The sequence below is a fragment of the Panonychus citri genome, unplaced genomic scaffold (genome assembly GCF_014898815.1).
Source record: "Panonychus citri isolate SS breed McGregor unplaced genomic scaffold, ASM1489881v1 Contig00001, whole genome shotgun sequence".
NCBI lineage: Eukaryota > Metazoa > Arthropoda > Arachnida > Trombidiformes > Tetranychidae > Panonychus > Panonychus citri.
In genome coordinates, this window is record NW_026515406.1 from 1,665,340 (window position 1) to 1,683,639 (window position 18,300).

Below are 18,300 nucleotides of genomic sequence, written 5' to 3' on the forward strand. Positions count from 1 at the left end.
TTATTCCTTTGGTCGACTTTGATATTTACTCTTTTCCATAATTAAGAGAAATTGAATTGATCACAATTGAGAAATTTCCAAGATGTAACTTATGAGTGATTAAAATGCTTTTTGGAACAATTAGATTTGGAATAGAATTTAAATTCTCTTTTTTTTCTAAATCGAAAAGTGGCTCCATCTTGTGGTTTGGAAAAGAACTTTTTTATGTTGTGTCTTTTTCTCTTTTTTTCTAATTGAAAGAAACTCTTTGTTTCTCTCCCTCTCAATTCTTTGTGTTGATGGTTGATTGTTTTTTATTGTGATTCTTTTTTTCTTTTAATTAATTTAATTGTTTCTTATTCAAATATGGAGGAAAGTGAAAGTCAGTCAACTTCTGAAAATAATATTGGAAATTCGGGTTCAGGTAAGTTTAATCTCTTCTAAATTGATGGTGTGCTTTTCATTTCCATTTTTTCTTATGTAATGTTGAATAGAATTTCTAATGAATGGTTTTTTCCTCTTTCTTTTTTCTCTTTTCTTTCTCTTACCTCCTTTTTTTCCCTGCTACTTTTTTACACTTTCTCTGTTTCCACACATAATACGTAGAAAATGAGGATATCGTGTTAGACATTGGGGATCATTTTCTTGTTAAACGGAGTGACAACACTTGGCGTGAGTATTTTTTTTCTCTTGATCTCTGACTTAATCTCTTATTGTTGTGCCATTTTTCTTGTTACTAATTTTTTTTTTGCTTTCTACTTTTACAGATTCTGCTGAGGTGATTGAGGTTCGATCAAATCCTCAAGAAGGAGGACGTTATGAGTATTATGTTCATTATGAGGGATTAAATCGTCGTCTTGATGAATGGGTTGGCCGTGATAGAGTTGATATAAGCTCTGGAAGTCGTGCCAAAGCGGAAGCTGATGCGAGGGCTGCTAAAGAATCGGCTGTTATAACACCACAAATTACCGATGATGGTAAACAAGAGAGAAAAATTACTCGTAATCAGAAAAGAAAACACGATGAAATCAACCATGTTCAAAAAACATTCGCCGAAATGGATCCCACCACAGCTGCTTTAGAGCGGGAACATGAAGCTATCACCAAGGTTAAATATGTAGATAAAATTCAATTTGGAAAATATGAAATAGATGCATGGTATTTTTCACCATTCCCTGAAGATTATGGTAAACAACCAAAATTATGGATCTGTGAATATTGTATTAAATACATGAGACTTGAGAAAACTTATCGTTACCATCAAGCGACCTGCGTTTGGAGACAACCACCCGGAAAAGAGATTTACCGAAAAGGAACAATTTCTGTTTACGAAGTGGATGGAAAAGAGCACAAAATTTATTCACAAAATTTGTGCCTTTTGGCTAAACTTTTTCTCGATCATAAAACACTTTTTTTCGATGTTGAACCTTTCCTATTCTATATTCTTTGTGAGGTTGACAATCAAGGAGCCCATTTGGTGGGTTACTTTTCAAAAGAGAAAGAATCTCCTGATGGAAATAATTTGGCCTGTATTTTGACTTTACCACCTTATCAACGGAAAGGATATGGAAAATTTTTAATCGCTTTCAGTTATGAAGTATCCAAATTAGAAAATGTCATTGGATCACCGGAAAAACCGCTCTCTGATCTTGGTAAATTAAGTTATCGAAGTTACTGGTCTTTTGTATTATTGGAAATTCTTCGAGATTTTCGTGGTACCTTATCTATTCGTGATCTAAGTCAGATGACATCAATTACTCAAAGTGACATCATTTCAACTCTTCAATCATTGAACATGGTCAAATACTGGAAAGGTCAACATGTGATTTGTGTGACATCTAAACTGGTTGAAGAGCATCTTAAAAGTGCCCAATACAAGAAGCAAAGGTTAACCGTGGACGTTTCTTGTCTTCGATGGATTCCACCAAAAAAAGCTATCAAAAAGAAATGAAAACATTAATAACGTTTGAAATCAAACAACAAACCAGAAAAGACCAAAAAAAAAATAACTCAACTATTCAAAAAAAGCTTAAGACATGACATTTGCTTGGACTGAATTGGAGTGATAATCGAAGGAAAGAGAAAACATGTTGGTGACCAAGGTACAAGCGCTAACATGAAACAAAAAAATCACACTAACAATTAATCTCTTCTAATTCCAAGAATATCAAGTTTAAAAAGGATTGATTTTCTTCAATCAAATCTGTATTCCATTTTATTGGACAATCAATGACTCTCATCAGTTTAGTCAAATGATTTGAAATAGTTCCAGTTTTTTTTTCTTCAATTTGAAAAGGATCCATTTTCACCGAACGATAGATTTTCATTTAATCTGGAATACATGATTATCTTTCATTAGATAAAATCGAGTTGGTCTCATTTTCAAAATTTGATCAATTATGGTCTACATCACCTCAAAGAATATTAAATTAGAGTCTCAATTCAACAACAACAAAAAAAACTAGTTGGTTAGTTTTTGTTTTGTGTGTCACAATTACCATTATCATGAATATCTACTTAATAATCAAGTATATTTGTAGATTTACAAGACAAAAATTATCTCCATCACCAATTGATTCACTAAGAAAATTTTCTTCCAACATTTAAAGTCCATAATTAAACAAATTGAAAGAAAAGTTTTATCTGTATTAAAAAAAAATAAAACAATCAATTTATTTCTGAGTTTAAATGTATAGACTCAGTTTAATTTTATTATTTTTTTTTTCGCTAATACAAATCAATATTAGTTAGATCACTTTCCGATTTAACTTTGGGCATCATCTCTCGATACTTTTGTAGATACACTTTCAAAGGTTCAATATAATTGTCGAACCCAAGACTTGACATGGCAAATAAAATGTCTTCTCCATTGATGGTTTTACGTTTCTCTTGATGACACCGATCACTTGCTTCACTAGTAATAAAGCTAATAAATTCTGAGACACATTCTTGTATACACTCTTTAGCATCTTTGGCAATTTTACCCGATTTTGGGATAGATCTTTTCATTATTCGAGCGATGTTTGCTATAGGCAGGTATCTGTCTTGTTCGCGTAAAGGTCTAGAGGAATGGCCAGAATCTGATTGTTCATTCTCGGTGGTCCCACTATCCTGAGAATCATCATAATCATCTAAACGAAAGTGAAACGCAAAAATAGAAGCAAAAAAAAAATACAAAAGATTAGAAACAAACAATAGCACAAAGAACAAGAAATCAAACCAGAAAGAGAAAAAGAGAAATGGAGAAAAATACTCACGCCAATTGTTGTCATTCCGTTTAACAAGAGAATGATCCCCAATATCTAACACGATATCTTCATTTTCTACGATGTAACCAAACAGAAAGTGTAGAAAAAAGAAACAAAAAAATAGAAAAAAAGAGAAAAGGTAAGAGAAAAAAAAGAGAAAAAAAGAAAGAGAAAAAACTATTCATTAGAAATCTACTGAACATAAGAAATGAAATTGAAATTGAAAATGAAAAGCACACCATCAATTTAGAAGAGATTAAACTTACCTGAACCCGAATTTCCAATATATTTTTCAGAAGTTGACTGACTTTCACTTTCCTCCATATTTGAATAAGAAACAATTAAATTAATTAAAAGAAAAAAAGAATCACAATAAAAAACAATCAACCATCAACACAAAGAATTGAGAGGGAGAGAAAAAGCCAAAGCTGTTTGTCCCTAAGCTCAACACTCGAAGCTGATTCTCGGCTTCGACTGGTGGCTCATAAAGAAAACAAATTAAATTCCAATTCTATTTAAAATTAATCAACTAATTGATCAATTAATTAATAGGTGACACTTTTGGATAAAAAAAGGTAACCACAATTTTCACGTTCAACCAAAATATCCAAATGAACAACAACATTAAACTCTCCAGTTAAAACGATTCAAACTAAATTAAATTTCGAGTCAAGTTGATCAGATAATCACTTCCCCTGATGATGAAGTTCCAGTTCTTTTATTGATTGTTGATTAATTGTAGACAAATCACCGAAAAAGTATTTGTGTTAGTAACTAGATTAGAAAACAAAATGAAACAATCAAAAAACCTGTTCAAGGCTCGAATATCGAAAAAGTTTCGAAAAGTTCAACGATCAACAATCAAATTTTCACCAATTAGGACAATTTAAATTCTCTTTTAATATTCTTGTTAAAACGTAGAAAATACAATTAATTAATATAAATTTAGAGTAGATGGTTTAGTAATTAAATTTGTTCGCAGAAAAAATGTTTCACAATCAATTCAATTTTTGACTATTTCGAAACACAATTGAAAAATGATCCTTTTTCTATGGATTTGATTGGTTACCATTAAATTGCTCTTCTTTTTTTAATCAATTAGAGACAAAAATTAATTTTGAATTTAATTGATTTTCCTCATTCGCCACAGTCCAAGCCGAGAAGGAGAAGCTCCAAGGGAAAGTGTTGAGCTTACGAACAGAAATGTTGAGCCTTTTACCAAAAGGAGTTTCTGGCAGCGGTGGGATTCGAACCCACGCCATTTCTGACTGGTGCCTAAAACCAGCGCCTTAGACCGCTCGGCCACGCTACCTTGTGGGTTAATGACGGTTAATTTTTTATAGAATTTATTTCAATGGGAAATAATTAACGAATTGATAAAATGATCAAATTAAGCTTTCACTTTCATTTTAAGCTTTTGTAGCCAAGGAAGTTTAGTATCTTTCGGTATACTGACACTTCGTTTGACATCTTTCTTTTTACCATTCATTTTATTATTATTATTATTATTGGAATCTTCATCTTCATCATCTCGCAATTCAATTATCTCATCATCACCTTCATTCATCAATCCAGTTGATGTAATCTGATTCTTTTCACTATTATTATTTTTCTTATTATTATTGTTGTTATTCAGATAACCATTAACTTTACTGGTTATCTCATTGAAATTGGAATCACGATCTTTACTTTCATCACGTTTTTTATTTTTCGATGATAATCCAGTTCGTTTTGAGGTTGACAGGATTGATTGGGTTCGAGCGATTCCAAGGGCTGAATTGCGATCATCTTCATCTACTGGTCGATTATGGTGACTAATTGCTGGAATATAAAGAACCACTGGATCGTTCTGATGGTGAGCTGGGTTGAGTCTACTTCGAGAGCCGCTGATGGTTCGTTGGTGAGAACCAAGTCCAGCGTCACTTTCACACGATGAGTGACCATAAGATGCACCAATATGTGAAGCTGATGATCTTAATGGATGATGATGAGATGGATAATGATGAGGATGATAACCACCAATTTCTGATCCAGTTAAATGAAGTCGATGTAGTTGACTGTGTGAACCTGAATGAAGAGGATAATTTGATGAAGATAAAACTGAATGACTTGTTCGAGGGTAAAGGTTAGATGAAGGTGAACCAGGTAAATGATAACCACCATTAGGTGATTGTCCAAATCGGCTTAATGATGATGCCCGTCGTTGTCGAGCCTTATAAGCGGCTGCAAGACCACCTCGAGTTGATCCATGATTATCAATAAAATCTGATTGTGAATGAAGATGTGAAAGGTCACGGGTTGAATTGTATTTTCTCATTGCCATTGATGGTGAATTATTATTGGCACTTGAGGTCAACCCATTGTGACCATTGATTGACATTGATGGTGATGAAATACCTAAATGTGATCCCGCAGTTGAATAACCTTGTCCAGGTCGTTTTGACCTTTGTGCACGGTCAAGATGCCTTCTATCAAGTGTATAAGCGTGTGTCATAGTTGATGGTGGATGATAATCAGCACCCACATCTCGAGATGAGGGTAACCTATCACGGCCACGCCTCGACATGGTACAATAATCAGTAACATTTGTATGGTTCGATGGGTCATGATGATGATGAGGATGATGATTAATATTATTGTTGAAAGATTCCCGATCCGATAAACCCTTTCGATAATCATCTTCGAGTGACCTAAACCACATGGAATTGTTGGTTGATTGTCCATCTTCATAAATTGACCCACGAATTCCAGTTGAACGGTTTCGTGGTGTAACATTTTCATAATTAATTTCCCCCTTTCGATGATCAATTTCACGAATAATTGATTTTGGTGCAATCAAATCATCGGGATCAGAAATACTCCCTCGACGATTATGAATCAACTCATCGCCCGATAAATTTTCATCTCTCATTCTTTCTAATCGTCCACCCGTTGATCGCGACATTAATTCGTCATGTGGGTGGTATGGTGTTGTTGTGGTTGGTGATGGTGATAAGGGGCTTCAATCACTCGAACGGGCTTCGTTGACGGAGGTCGAGTTGGAAGGTGAACTTCGGGAGCTTCTAACGCAGTTCTCATGTTGAACCCATAGGTTTTATGAGCAACGGAAACAGTTTTATTTGGAGGCCTTGGTGATGGCGAAGGTAAATCGGGTTTACTTTGTCGCTCGATCTCAAACATGTACCGACGGCTTGGTGAAGGCGAAGGTGATTGATGTCGATATGAGGACGTTTCCATTGAGCGTCTTGTGTTTTCACCTCTACTTGGTGAGACCGATGATCGAGCTGATTTGATTGCATTAGATTCATAAAGATAATCATCTGGACCATATTCACCTGGTTGGTCAAGATTATGATGGTCAAGATAATCATCTGGTGGTAATGGTGATGATTGATTAGTTGATCGCTTTTTGGTTCGATCAATTTGACTGTAAATTACTTCTGGGCGATGATGATGATGATGATGATTAGTTTGTGGTGATCGACGGTCAACAATTGGTGAACCATCTCGACTCATTGGTCTATTTGATTGTCGATCAATTTCAGTCTCAGCATCTGAAATATCAGGAACATTGGAAAACGTTGAGACTGACCCATCGGTCGCTGGTTTAATCACTCGATATCCTAAATCGCAAAGTGAATCGGTCTCCTCCTTTCCTCGATATTTACTTGACCTTTTAAGGTTACATTGACAGGCCTTGTCCTCCATTTTAGGTGTGTAATCAACAATTAAATCGTCGTGATCGACATGATCTGGTTCACGGTCATTGAGATAAACTTCTTTACGAAGGAAATTCTCGTCCAAATCATCCGCAGTTGGAAGTGATTTGTGATTATCACTAATCGAAGATGATGATCGATAAAATGTTTCATGTGTAGGCGAAAATCGAGTTCGATTTGATTTCTTTAATCCTCCTCCGTCAATTGCGTCTTCCTCAATGTCAACGGTTATCGGTGTTGTGGCGGGAGATTTTCTCTCAATCATTATCGGTGAAGGTGATCTGTGTCTTATTTGTGATCGATAACCAGCCGATGATGATGGTCGTTCAGGTGAAATTGATCGAAGACGCGATTTTCCAATTGAACTTTGTGATAATTGTTCATCTCTTGTAGGTGACCCTTTACGACTTTGATGTTTTCGATAAAGTCGATCAGGTGATTGGTTACGAGATGAAGATGATTGTCTATCAGGAGATTTAGATTTGACTGTTAATCGTTCAGGGGAAATTGAATCATGCCTTTCAGGAGAGACTGAAGTTTCTCTTGGTATTTTTATTGGCTCCTCGTAAACACGGCGAGATTTTGATTTCCAAACTTTGGTTCCTTCCTCAAAAGAAGCCATTAATTTACCCTCGCCGGGAATGTAAGACGAACTTGTCTCTTTATTGGCCACGTTAGAAATTAAAACTGGACCTGAATTCCAGGTAGAAACAGGAGTTAAATCACCTGTTGATCGATCAGCTGGCCTTTCACGAGCCATTTCAACGGTATCAACATAATCATCACCTTTAAGGTCCATTTCTTTTTTACTGGTCACTTCGTCATTCAGAGTCGTAGATGGCGATGGCTGTTTTTTGGTAGTGGACACGGTAGACATCAATTTGTTAATTTCACTGGACACTAACGATGGCGGCGATTTAGTTGTGACACGAGATGCGCTTAAATCACGAACATTTTTACTTGGTGTTGGTGCTTGTGTTTTCTTTAGGCTTGATGTTAATGGTGGATTACGAGATGTTGTTAACGATGATTTAAGAGGCTGATTAGTTGATTCTGATTGTCTAGATCGTAGAGTTGAAGAATTGGTTTGTGGTGAATCTCTTGACTTTAAGGTGGACGATGTTGTCCTGGAGGCAAATGTTGGTCTTACAATGGTCGCTGTTGTTTTGTTTGTTGTTATTGGCTTGATTGTTGTTGAATTGTTGGTTCGATCAACTGATTTAGATCGATTTGGCATAGTTGGAAATGTCGGCGCTCGTTTGGCTTTAACACCAAACATCACCTTAACTCCACTGAGAAGAGGATTTTTTTTCTCAACGGTTTTAGTTTCAATAATTTCCTCACTCACTACCGATCCTGGTCGAATTGAATTGGTAACAATTATGTTATTATTGTTATTGGCAGTAGTTGGATTAACTTTCCTTGAGGCACTATCAACACTAGAATGTCGTCCAGTTTTACTAACGGGCGAAGGTGACCTAGGCCTTAAAGAGGAATCAATATCAAGAGCAATAGTTGAGGCACTTTTATAAGGTTCGTAATTGATTATTCGTTGAGTTGATTTTCCACTGGTCGATTTTAAATTACTATGATTATCAATTTCTGATCCTTTTGATGTGGACATTTTCCCACCATCATCAGCACCTCCATTTGATTGATCATCAACAGAATAATCAATTATTTTAACTCCATTTTTACGAGAACTACTAATTGGAGGCATTGTTGTTGAGGTAATATCACCAATAGAAGTTGTTGATTTATTCAATGGCGATGTTGTTGTTGATGATGATGATTTAAATTCACTCTCAATTAAAGGTTGATTTCCATTAACAGTCTCACAATGGGAATCACAATTAACAGAATTAGACAATGGTGAACCTTTAGAATTTAAATTAAACAATTGACTAGAATTAATAAAAGAATCAAGATGATGAGTAGATGATAAAGATGAGGATAAATCAAGTTTACCTTTTGAAGGTAAGGATTGAATTGAATGATCGGTTGATGGTAATTGTTGATGTCGCTGTTGTTGTTGTGGTTGTTGTGGTTGCTGTTGATTATCAGTCGGTATTAACTGTTGTTGATTTAGTTGATTGTTGTTTAGGTGGTCACAATTATTGGCCTTGTGCACTCTAAACCAAAATTTACTTTCACTTAAATCACCTGAGTGTGTTGGTGGTGATGAATATTTTTTCACTCGAACTGCTTTATTGAAGGAAACCTTTTTGTTGGAGGTTGATGTTGTTGTTGATGTTGATCCACCGCCTTCCGAATCACAATTAGAACCATCAGATCTATCAGACCGAGCTGAGCTGATTAGTTGATTGTTATTATTACGATTATAATTGTTACTCTTTAATTGTACGCTTGGTGTTGGTGAAAATGGTGACAATCGAGTTGCTGATCGTTGAGAAGATTTTAATTTTTCCTCGTCACTTTTACTATTACTATTAATTGTTTCTAGTAAACTACCAGGCATAATTTACTGATTAAACTAATTAATGATCATTGGTTTAATTCGTCAATGGGTTTAATTGTTGTTCGTTACATTTAAATTGTGATCTTCAAGATGATTTTTGAGTTACTTGAGAAAAAGTTTTCCAATTTTGGATCTGTAAGATTTTTGTTCAAAAATGAGACAATTAAGTTAATTGTTGGTAGAAATTAATTTTGCAAAATTTAATTGTATCAACCATTGGTCTAAAAAATGATTTACTTCAACGTCAATTTATTAATTTGATTGTTTTATCATTTTTTTGTTTCTCCAATTTAATCTAGTTTTTTAGTTCCTATTAAATTGTTACCTCAAAATCACAATCAACTTGGCATTTAATCAATAATTTGCATATACAAAGTTGCCAATTAATCATGACAATTAATTTAAGTGAAACAATTAACATTATATAAGCCAAAGTTTTATTGAAATTTAATTTCCGACTATTGAAAAATCAAATTGTCGGAAGTTGATGAAAAACAATATAACAATTTTGTTAAATTGTTGTTAATGATTGGCATGCAAATGAATAATTTAATTGACAATCAAGTTTTAATGGTGAGAAGATGATGACACAATCATCAGCAATTAATAAGATTCAAATGATTTGAGGATAATCTTAATCAAGGAAGCAAATTAATGATCAATGAGTGATGATGAATGATGAACCTTGATTAAATTAACCTACGCTTACAATCAATTGAAAACATGTTTTCATAAACCTACACAAACACTCACACACACACTAATCACAATTAACTACACAATTAAAGGAAGGCAATTAAATTAAATTTACCTTTTTCATCGCAACAATTAAGAGAAAAAAGCAAATTATCAGAAAACTTTTTTTTTCCATTCACAAGATTCACTTTCCATCTCATAGATACACATTATTGTTATGATTAATATTTTAACAATTAACAAATTCAGTTTCACCTTAACCTGATTGTTAAATTGTTCAAACACCTTCAACAATTTAGCTGATGAAAAAGCAAAACCTACACCATAAGTTAATCGTCATCAATATCAAGCAAACAACAACAACACAACAATTAACATCATCTTCATAATCAGAATCAACAATTTAAAATAACAATTAACTAACTACAACTATTAACTACAGATGCCATAGTTAACTTGTCCATAGTTAAATATTTTTCATCTGATTAATATTAAAAAAAAAAGTTAATTGCGTGACAACAATTTAAATATTTTCGTAGTAATTAAAATATCTCGTGAGCAATTAACGCACAAACTACAAAAACAGAAACAATTACAATCTGCTCAACAATTAATTTTAATTTAGTTTCATAGACTTTAATTGTTATTAAATCTTTTACCTTTTAGAATCATCTGAAAATCCTTGATTCAATTTCTGTGTCTATTTAAATTGTTATCAGTATTTAGATTATGAGTTTACTAATTGTTAACAATTCGTTAATCAATCAATCAACAGCAACGATTTGAAACAGATGATTGTTAAAGTTAATTGTTGATTCAATTGTCTCATGTTCATTCAATTGTAAACTTTACTTTTTCGCAAGATGATTAAACTAATTGTTAATCAATGGTAAGTATTTATATAAAGATACAATAAATATCAATATATAATTAACAACAATTTAGTTTCAACACCAATCAACTGTAAATTGTTGGCGGGATAATTAACACTTTCACCAGAATAAAAAAAAATTAACTTAATTGTTATACAATAGAAATTAATTGTAAATTCAAATTGTCATCTTAATTATTATGGTTAATGGTTTTACGAGTTAATTATCTAGGTGATAATCAAAAACACGTATTGACAATCAAATTGAAGAACCAAAAATAAGGTTTATCCAAGAATCAATTTTGATTGTGATCAGTTAATTGCCTTTTATTTTTGTTTATTCCCGGCAACAATTACCACAAATTGTTGATAATCAAACACACAAAAATTATCAGCTCAAAAGATCAAGTTAATTGTTAACAATTTAATCCTGAAAATACAAAAAACAATCCAATGAAAAACAATAACAATTAACTGATTTAGTTTCAATTTACCTGACAAAAGATGATTAATAAATTGTGATAACCTTGATCATAATCAATTGATTGTGATTTTTTCTCCATCTTTTAAACTTTGAACAATTAACTTGACCCGTTGATTATTAATCAATAGGAAGATTAATTAATTGTGTAAAAAGAAAAAGTTTTAATTGTTCTCATTGTAAGTTAATCATTTACTAATTAAAATCTATGTTAATTAATCACGAATTAATAAATAACAGAGATTCAATTTGGTTTCCCCTTTAATCACAATCATTTTTAATTGTTGAAGTTGATAAATAATTAATTAAATCTCTCTGACCCTTAATCACGATTGTTAATTATTTTACTAAATTAAATCATCTTTGGCCATAGGGTTAAACAATTGAATCTACATTTTAATTAACTAATTCATAGTTAATATTTTTAATTAAAAAATATGATTTGTAAAAATTTGTTTAATTACTCACATCGCCGGGCAATTGATTTAATCAATTAAATACTTAGTAAATTGCTACAATTAAGCTAATCAATATTGATCATCATGACCAAAGTTAATTTAAATCAGTTGAATAACCTTAAATTTGTTGATTGTTGACAACTGACAATTAACCAACTCGATGGTCTTAATAAGCATTATGATCCTAATTAGCTAATTGAATAGTTAAATCGTGTCTTGATTGTGCAAGAAATCAGTTAATTGTTAATCAACCCTTAAGGCGATTAAACTTAATCCATTATTAATTGTTACTAAATGAACAAGAATAAAAAGAAATACAATTAATAATCCACCCGCAACAATTAATTAATTCCTTCCTACATTAGCATCTTTTAATTAACAATCAATCTAAATGATCATCACAATTAACCAAAATTGTAAAGTTAATCAAAGTGAATCAGTCTAAACATGATTTTCACCTCAATCAGTTTCTCAATTGTATTATTATTGAACAACTAAATCAAGGAAATCTAAGAAAGTTAATTAGTGGATTAGAATAGCAATTCCTAGGTTAATTGTGGGTTGATTGATTAACAAATTAATCCACAATTAAGTCAATCTCATTGAAATGAACAAAAAAAAACAAGGTTTCCAATGAAAAGGAAATCAATGTTTTCCTTTGCACAATTTGATCACAATCAAAGCCCACAATCAAATTTGATCATGATGATTAAGGAGAGAGAGGAAATTAAGACAGTTAAGATGAGAAGGAGGATGATAATGATGATAAATTGAAGACAAGTCCATAGACAAAAAGCCTTGGAAATTAAATCGCAAAAAAAACGCCATCTTAAAGGTTACAAATCTAATTTTTTTTCGTTAATCATCTCGTAGGTTGATTAACAATTAAACTACACAGTTACAAGGCAAGAAAAAAATTAAGGTCAAATTGTAATTATAATTAGCAGCTAATCATCATTACAATCATCGTAATCATAATTACAATCATTGTCAATTGTATTCAACAAGTTGGTTAATTTTAAAACTGGAAAACCTTGAAAAAGGAGTTGAAAAAAATTAAGATGATGATTAAATTTGATTGTAATTGTTTAGTTGTTGATAGTGTTAGGAAATACTAAACTACTTGACATTAATTGTCCACAATTTACGGAAATTGTGTCTATGATCACAAACAATTAACATGTAAATTGAATCACTTTTCCCAACAATTAGAACCTTGAAATTGTTTGAAACTGATTATTTACCAAAGAGGTTAACTTGATTATCTAATAACATTGAATTTATTGATGATCATCATCATGATGATAACTTGATTGTTGTTAGTTAATTGTTTTTGAAACTTTGTTATTATGATAGTTAGTTAACAATGGTTTCAGGTTTAATTTTGTTTTCATCATAATTAACTTGGTAATTTATTACTAAATAAATTGTAATCATTTCGTTGATAATAATATTTTGATTCTTTGTTTTTTTCTCAACTTCTAGATTGAAAAGTTAATTGTTGTTACGATTAAATTGTAATCAACATTATGATGGTGATTTTTTTTATTAAATTTGATTCAATAACTTTGTAAAAAACAATTTAAATTGCTGAAAGTTGATTAACCCTTCAACAAATAGTAACAACAATTTACTAAACTTGATCGTGATTAAATCCTATGTTGATATTAGCACAAGAAAATTAAGACTCCGTGATCATTGAACTAATCACGAATTAGTTAAGTAAATTACAATTGAAATCAATCATGTGATTTATTGATTGTGAGTGTTAATTGTTTCAAAATAGTTTTCACTTTCTTTCAACATTTACTGATTGTTAGGTTAATTTAGGTTATTAGGATGTCACATTAAATTGTTACCAATATTTAACCGGTAGGATGATGAGTTAATTGTGGAGGCGATTTGTTTAATTGTTGTTGAACTTTATGAAAATTATCGTGTAACAATTTAGTGTCACCAAGATAATTAATTTAATAGCTAATACAATCAAGATATGAATTATAAAATCCATCTAAGGTTTTAATCAACAATCAACCTCCACAATTAAAACATCCTACAAATTGTCACCTCTCATCTTAACCTACTTATCGTATATGTAAATCAACACAACAATCAACTAATTAATTAGTCAAATTTGATTCAAAATAAAGGTCATCAAGCAAAATTAGGTAATAGATATGAAAACAGTTTAATTGATTGTCTAAAATTAACTTTAATTGTCCAATAAATTGTCCAAAGTTATATTCAGATAAGTTTAACAATTTAGTTATTTATTGTTTCTAACAATCAAAGTTGATTGAAATTAATTAAATTTTCAATTTAAGTTTATTTTTAATTGTGTCATAATCGTAAATCGTGATTAACTTGTTACCCATTAATTTAATTGATTAACCATGAATGATGATCATGTTGATTGTTGATGAAATCCTGCTAATCAAAAATCATAAAGATAAAAAAGTTAAATTGTTGTTTGAGTTAATTTAATTGTCTCTCTATTTCTTGATTATGATGATCAACTGACAACCATGATGAGCAATTTAAATTATGGTTTGAAAAAATCAAGTTAAAAATAAATTATTTGGGTTAATTGTTAGACAACTGTGAATTTTACTAATCATAACAATTTGTAAATCCAGTTACGATTAACCTAATATACTTTAAATTGTGATGGGGAAAAATGTTACAATTGTCTAATGATTAGACTTTGGGAAATTAATTTCTCATTAAATTACAATTAACTTTCATCTGAGGAAATTAATTGAGCAACAATTAAGATGGCAAGGTCATCATCATTAGAATAGTAAGTTAATCATTGACAATTAACACAATAAATTGTGGTAATTGTTGCTTTCAATGAACAGGAAGAGGTGAATTCATTTAAATCACAATTAACACTTTCTAATCATGTAAACATAATTGTCTAACTATGATGATAGTAAAAAAAAAGTTTGCTTAAAGTTAATTAACTTGATTGTCAACGGTTAAATCTTTTGATTACTAACAATTAAATTTGTATGGATTAGACAGACATGAATATCATTTAAATTGTCACCATAACAATTGAGTTAATCATGACGATAATTTGATAAAGTTGATTACTTTTTTATCCTTAATTGTTGGTTATCATTAAACTAAAGTTTAATGATTCATATTTATTTATATTGAAGATTCATAAATAATTGCTAATGATTAACATGATTGTTAATCATGAGACTCAAAAATAACAATTATTATTATTAGAATCAAGAAATTTTTTTATATTTTATTGCTAATCATCGTCATAATAACCAACAATTAACTTAATCATCATGGTGACACAATTTATTTTTTTGCAACCACAAATTTAATCAACTAATCATGATTACAATCAAAAAAGTGCAAACCAAATCAGATCATTTTTCCCAACCTATTGGGATGATTAATAAATTGTCATTGATTAGTTTGGATTATTTTTTTTTCTCGAGCTACAATTTGTGATATAGTTGAACAATTAACTTGGTGGTGGTGATGAAATTAGATCATCATCATCTCACAATCAAATCAATAACTGAATTAATAAACAATCAACCATTCAGTTAATTGGAAAATACCATTTTCAATATGAGTTGATTAACTTTCACTTTAAATTGATTGTTGACTGTTGATTGATTCAAAGATGATAAGTTAATTGTTAGTAATCAAATAATCTCAGAGATTTACAATCCCAATTGCGTTGATTGTTGAACTGTTTTTAATTTAATCAGAAAAATCAAATTTCAAGGTTAACCAACTATTAACCATTTTCAGAGTTTCAATGAATTACAACAATTTAATTGCAATTGAAAATTGAAATTTAATTTCTTTTAATGTTGATCATCATGATAAACTTGATGTTTCCGATTGTCTTATAACAATTTAAAAAGGTTCAATTGTAATAATCAATTCAATCAATTGACAAGCTCAAATAATCAACCATTTATAAAACCAGTTTAGTAATAAGAACTGGTTAACAATTAACTTTCACTCATTCACAATCAATGTTAATCATTTTCTTAACCCTTCATATGATTTACATAGAGATTCACACAATCAATCACAATTTAACTAAATAGTTAACCATTTTTTATGATAATTAACAATCAATTTCACCTTAATTTTGATCCTTTTTAATTTAATTGTTGGTAAGTTACACTAACCAAACGACCTTACCAATCAATTGATCAACTTAATTTTGATTGTCTAAAAGATGATTAATTTTTATATAACCAATTGATTGATTGTTGAACAATTTCATGCTTCTCTAATCCTAAATTTAATTTAGTTGTTGATTGTAGTTTTTCATGTAATAATAAATTGTTTATAACAATAATATTTAATATCAAATCTAAGGTAATTGTGATGATGATTAAATTGTTTGGTTAAAAAACAAAGTTCTGACTCTTGATTGTTGTAGTTAACTAATAGTAAAACAAATCTCATGAACAATTTAAGGTAAACAATTAACTATATTTACTTAATTCTCATGTTGATTAACTCCTTATACGTTGAGGTTATATTTTATTTGTAATTTGTTAATTGTCACACTTACAATCAACAACAATCAATAACTCAGTATGTCAATTGTTTATCACCATCAATGTAACTTAATATTAAATTAACAATCAAGAACCTTGATCATCACAATTGGAATTTTTTTTTCTTCATATTATATGTTAATGGACAAACAAACAATTAACTGATGATATTATTAATTGTTATTGTAACAATTGCCATGTTGTGATAAGAATCAAATTTAATTGTTTCAATTTGATGAGAAAATTTTTTCTCATCATTACTTTAAATTGAATTGTAACATAATTTAATCTAATAGGTTTGTGATTAACAATTAAAGTGTTTGATGAGATAATCATTATTGTGAGATTTTAATTAAATTACCAGGAAAATTGGTTAATTGTTGTTGTACCAACGATTAAACTTGTAATTCAATGTCGTCAATATGACAATTAATTAGTAATTTCAAGTAAAATTAATGATGATCATGAGAAATCAAGAGTTAATTGAGTTACAAACTATCAATACAATTAAACTATTAAACATGTTAATCAGACTGAATCAACTAATCATATTCATCCTAATAGTTTAATTTTAATAACGATTAACTTTCCAACAATCAAATTAAATTGTAACCAGAAGATTAAGTTAACTCAATTGAAGGTTATCGATTCTTAATAAAGTAAATGATCAAATTAACAAATTGTAAAGCTAATTGATTGGCTATACAGTATTAGATGGTGAATTAAATTAGATATGAATGATTGATTAACTTGATTAACAATTAAAAGTAAACGATGAGCTTACAAATCAAATGAACCAAGAAAACAGAAACAGTAACAGCAACGACAATTAGTTAACTATGGTAATTAATTACCAGTAAATTGTTGGTTTTTTTTTTAATATTTAAAACCTTCAATCCATCAATAATTAGAAACACTAGTCTTAATCATCAACCTAATCGGCTTAACAATTAAATTTAATTAAGAAAAGGGAAAAAATCAATTTCTTACCTTCAATGAATTGTGAACAAAAAATGAAAGTCAAACTTTTCCTTGTTGATTAACTTTCACTTTTCACAATTAAGTTAATTGTTTCCAATGTAATCAGATGAAAAATTGATGATATTAAATCAATCCGACATGTGAATTAACAAGCTTTGATGACAAAGTACAAATAATTGAAACAATTAACAATCAACAATTGGTAAATAATAAAAAAAATGTTCAAATAATTTGAGAGGTAACAATTTCGTGTTTAAAACAATCAAGGACAATTAACCAATCAACTAATACACATTTATATTGATTTATATCAAAACATAGTGGACACAGTTACACACAATTGAAAAGTTAATCAACAATTAACCAAGATGATTATTAAAGTTGATTAAATCAACACAAGGTAACATTTGAAAATGAATAAGTTTTTACCTTAAACAACTTTAAGCAACTCACTCACTAAATCACGTGTTTATCATCTTAATCATCATCCTCATCTAATCATATTATCATCATCACCAACATCATCAATAATATAACCACAATAGACCAAGAACAAAAAAATCAAGCAAAACTATCAACAACAATCAGTTAATTGTCAACATAAACCAATGGAAATTATTTTTCTCTCCAAGAAAAAGTAAACATAATCATAGATTTGAATAAATTTCTCTCGCTAGGAATTAAATTGTTTCCCCATTAATCCAGTTTTCCAGGTAATTAACAAGTCGATTCATCAACTGATCATAATCTCCAAATTCTAATTAATTGATTTAATTAGTAACAATTAAAAAAAGAAATTAACTAATTCGTCTATTTATGTTTTCTCTTCCCTTAC

At 30.3% G+C, this 18,300-nt stretch overlaps 3 protein-coding genes and 1 non-coding gene across 5 annotated transcripts; 1 reads left to right on the forward strand and 3 right to left on the reverse strand.

Annotated features, from left to right (window-relative positions):
• Positions 1-227: 227 nt before the first annotated feature.
• Positions 228-2,668, forward strand: LOC128397731 (histone acetyltransferase KAT8-like). The gene is made up of 3 exons (XM_053358481.1): positions 228-403; positions 586-651; positions 747-2,668. Exons 1-3 carry the CDS (start codon positions 346-348, stop codon positions 1,928-1,930), a joined length of 1,308 nt encoding a protein of 435 aa, XP_053214456.1. The 5' UTR covers positions 228-345; the 3' UTR covers positions 1,931-2,668.
• Positions 2,651-3,653, reverse strand: LOC128397801 (uncharacterized). Its single transcript, XM_053358555.1, has 3 exons — positions 3,494-3,653; positions 3,237-3,302; positions 2,651-3,110 (listed from the first exon to the last, which is right to left on the reverse strand). Exons 1-3 carry the CDS (start codon positions 3,549-3,551, stop codon positions 2,707-2,709), a joined length of 528 nt encoding a protein of 175 aa, XP_053214530.1. The 5' UTR covers positions 3,552-3,653; the 3' UTR covers positions 2,651-2,706.
• Positions 3,654-4,459: 806 nt separating this feature from the next.
• Trnal-uag (transfer RNA leucine (anticodon UAG)) lies at positions 4,460-4,539 on the reverse strand. The gene has a single exon. It is a non-coding gene; the product is annotated as a tRNA-Leu (tRNA).
• Positions 4,540-6,031: 1,492 nt separating this feature from the next.
• LOC128397612 (uncharacterized) lies at positions 6,032-17,948 on the reverse strand. 2 transcript variants are annotated; one of them, XM_053358361.1, is made up of 3 exons: positions 17,475-17,947; positions 8,915-9,558; positions 6,032-8,824 (listed from the first exon to the last, which is right to left on the reverse strand). In XM_053358361.1, the coding sequence occupies exons 2-3, from the start codon at positions 9,423-9,425 to the stop codon at positions 6,171-6,173; spliced, it is 3,165 nt and encodes a 1,054-aa protein (XP_053214336.1). In that variant the 5' UTR covers positions 9,426-9,558; positions 17,475-17,947; the 3' UTR covers positions 6,032-6,170. The 2 variants fall into 2 exon arrangements, with proteins under 2 accessions (XP_053214336.1, XP_053214330.1); XM_053358355.1 differs by having other exon boundaries at positions 6,032-9,558; positions 17,475-17,948.
• Positions 17,949-18,300: the final 352 nt, after the last annotated feature.

Bases quoted from the DNA above. Each gene is read 5' to 3' on its own strand.
- LOC128397731 (XM_053358481.1), top strand. From the start codon at position 346: ATGGAGGAAAGTGAAAGTCAGTCAACTTCTGAAAATAATATTGGAAAT. The intron at 404-585 runs GTAAGTTTAATC...CATAATACGTAG, and splicing joins TATTGGAAATTCGGGTTCAG to AAAATGAGGATATCGTGTTA. The intron at 652-746 runs GTGAGTATTTTT...CTACTTTTACAG, and splicing joins ACGGAGTGACAACACTTGGC to ATTCTGCTGAGGTGATTGAG.
- LOC128397801 (XM_053358555.1), bottom strand. From the start codon at position 3,551: ATGGAGGAAAGTGAAAGTCAGTCAACTTCTGAAAAATATATTGGAAAT. The intron at 3,303-3,493 runs GTAAGTTTAATC...GTTACATCGTAG, and splicing joins TATTGGAAATTCGGGTTCAG to AAAATGAAGATATCGTGTTA. The intron at 3,111-3,236 runs GTGAGTATTTTT...ACTTTCGTTTAG, and splicing joins ACGGAATGACAACAATTGGC to ATGATTATGATGATTCTCAG.
- LOC128397612 (XM_053358355.1), bottom strand. From the start codon at position 9,425: ATGCCTGGTAGTTTACTAGAAACAATTAATAGTAATAGTAAAAGTGAC.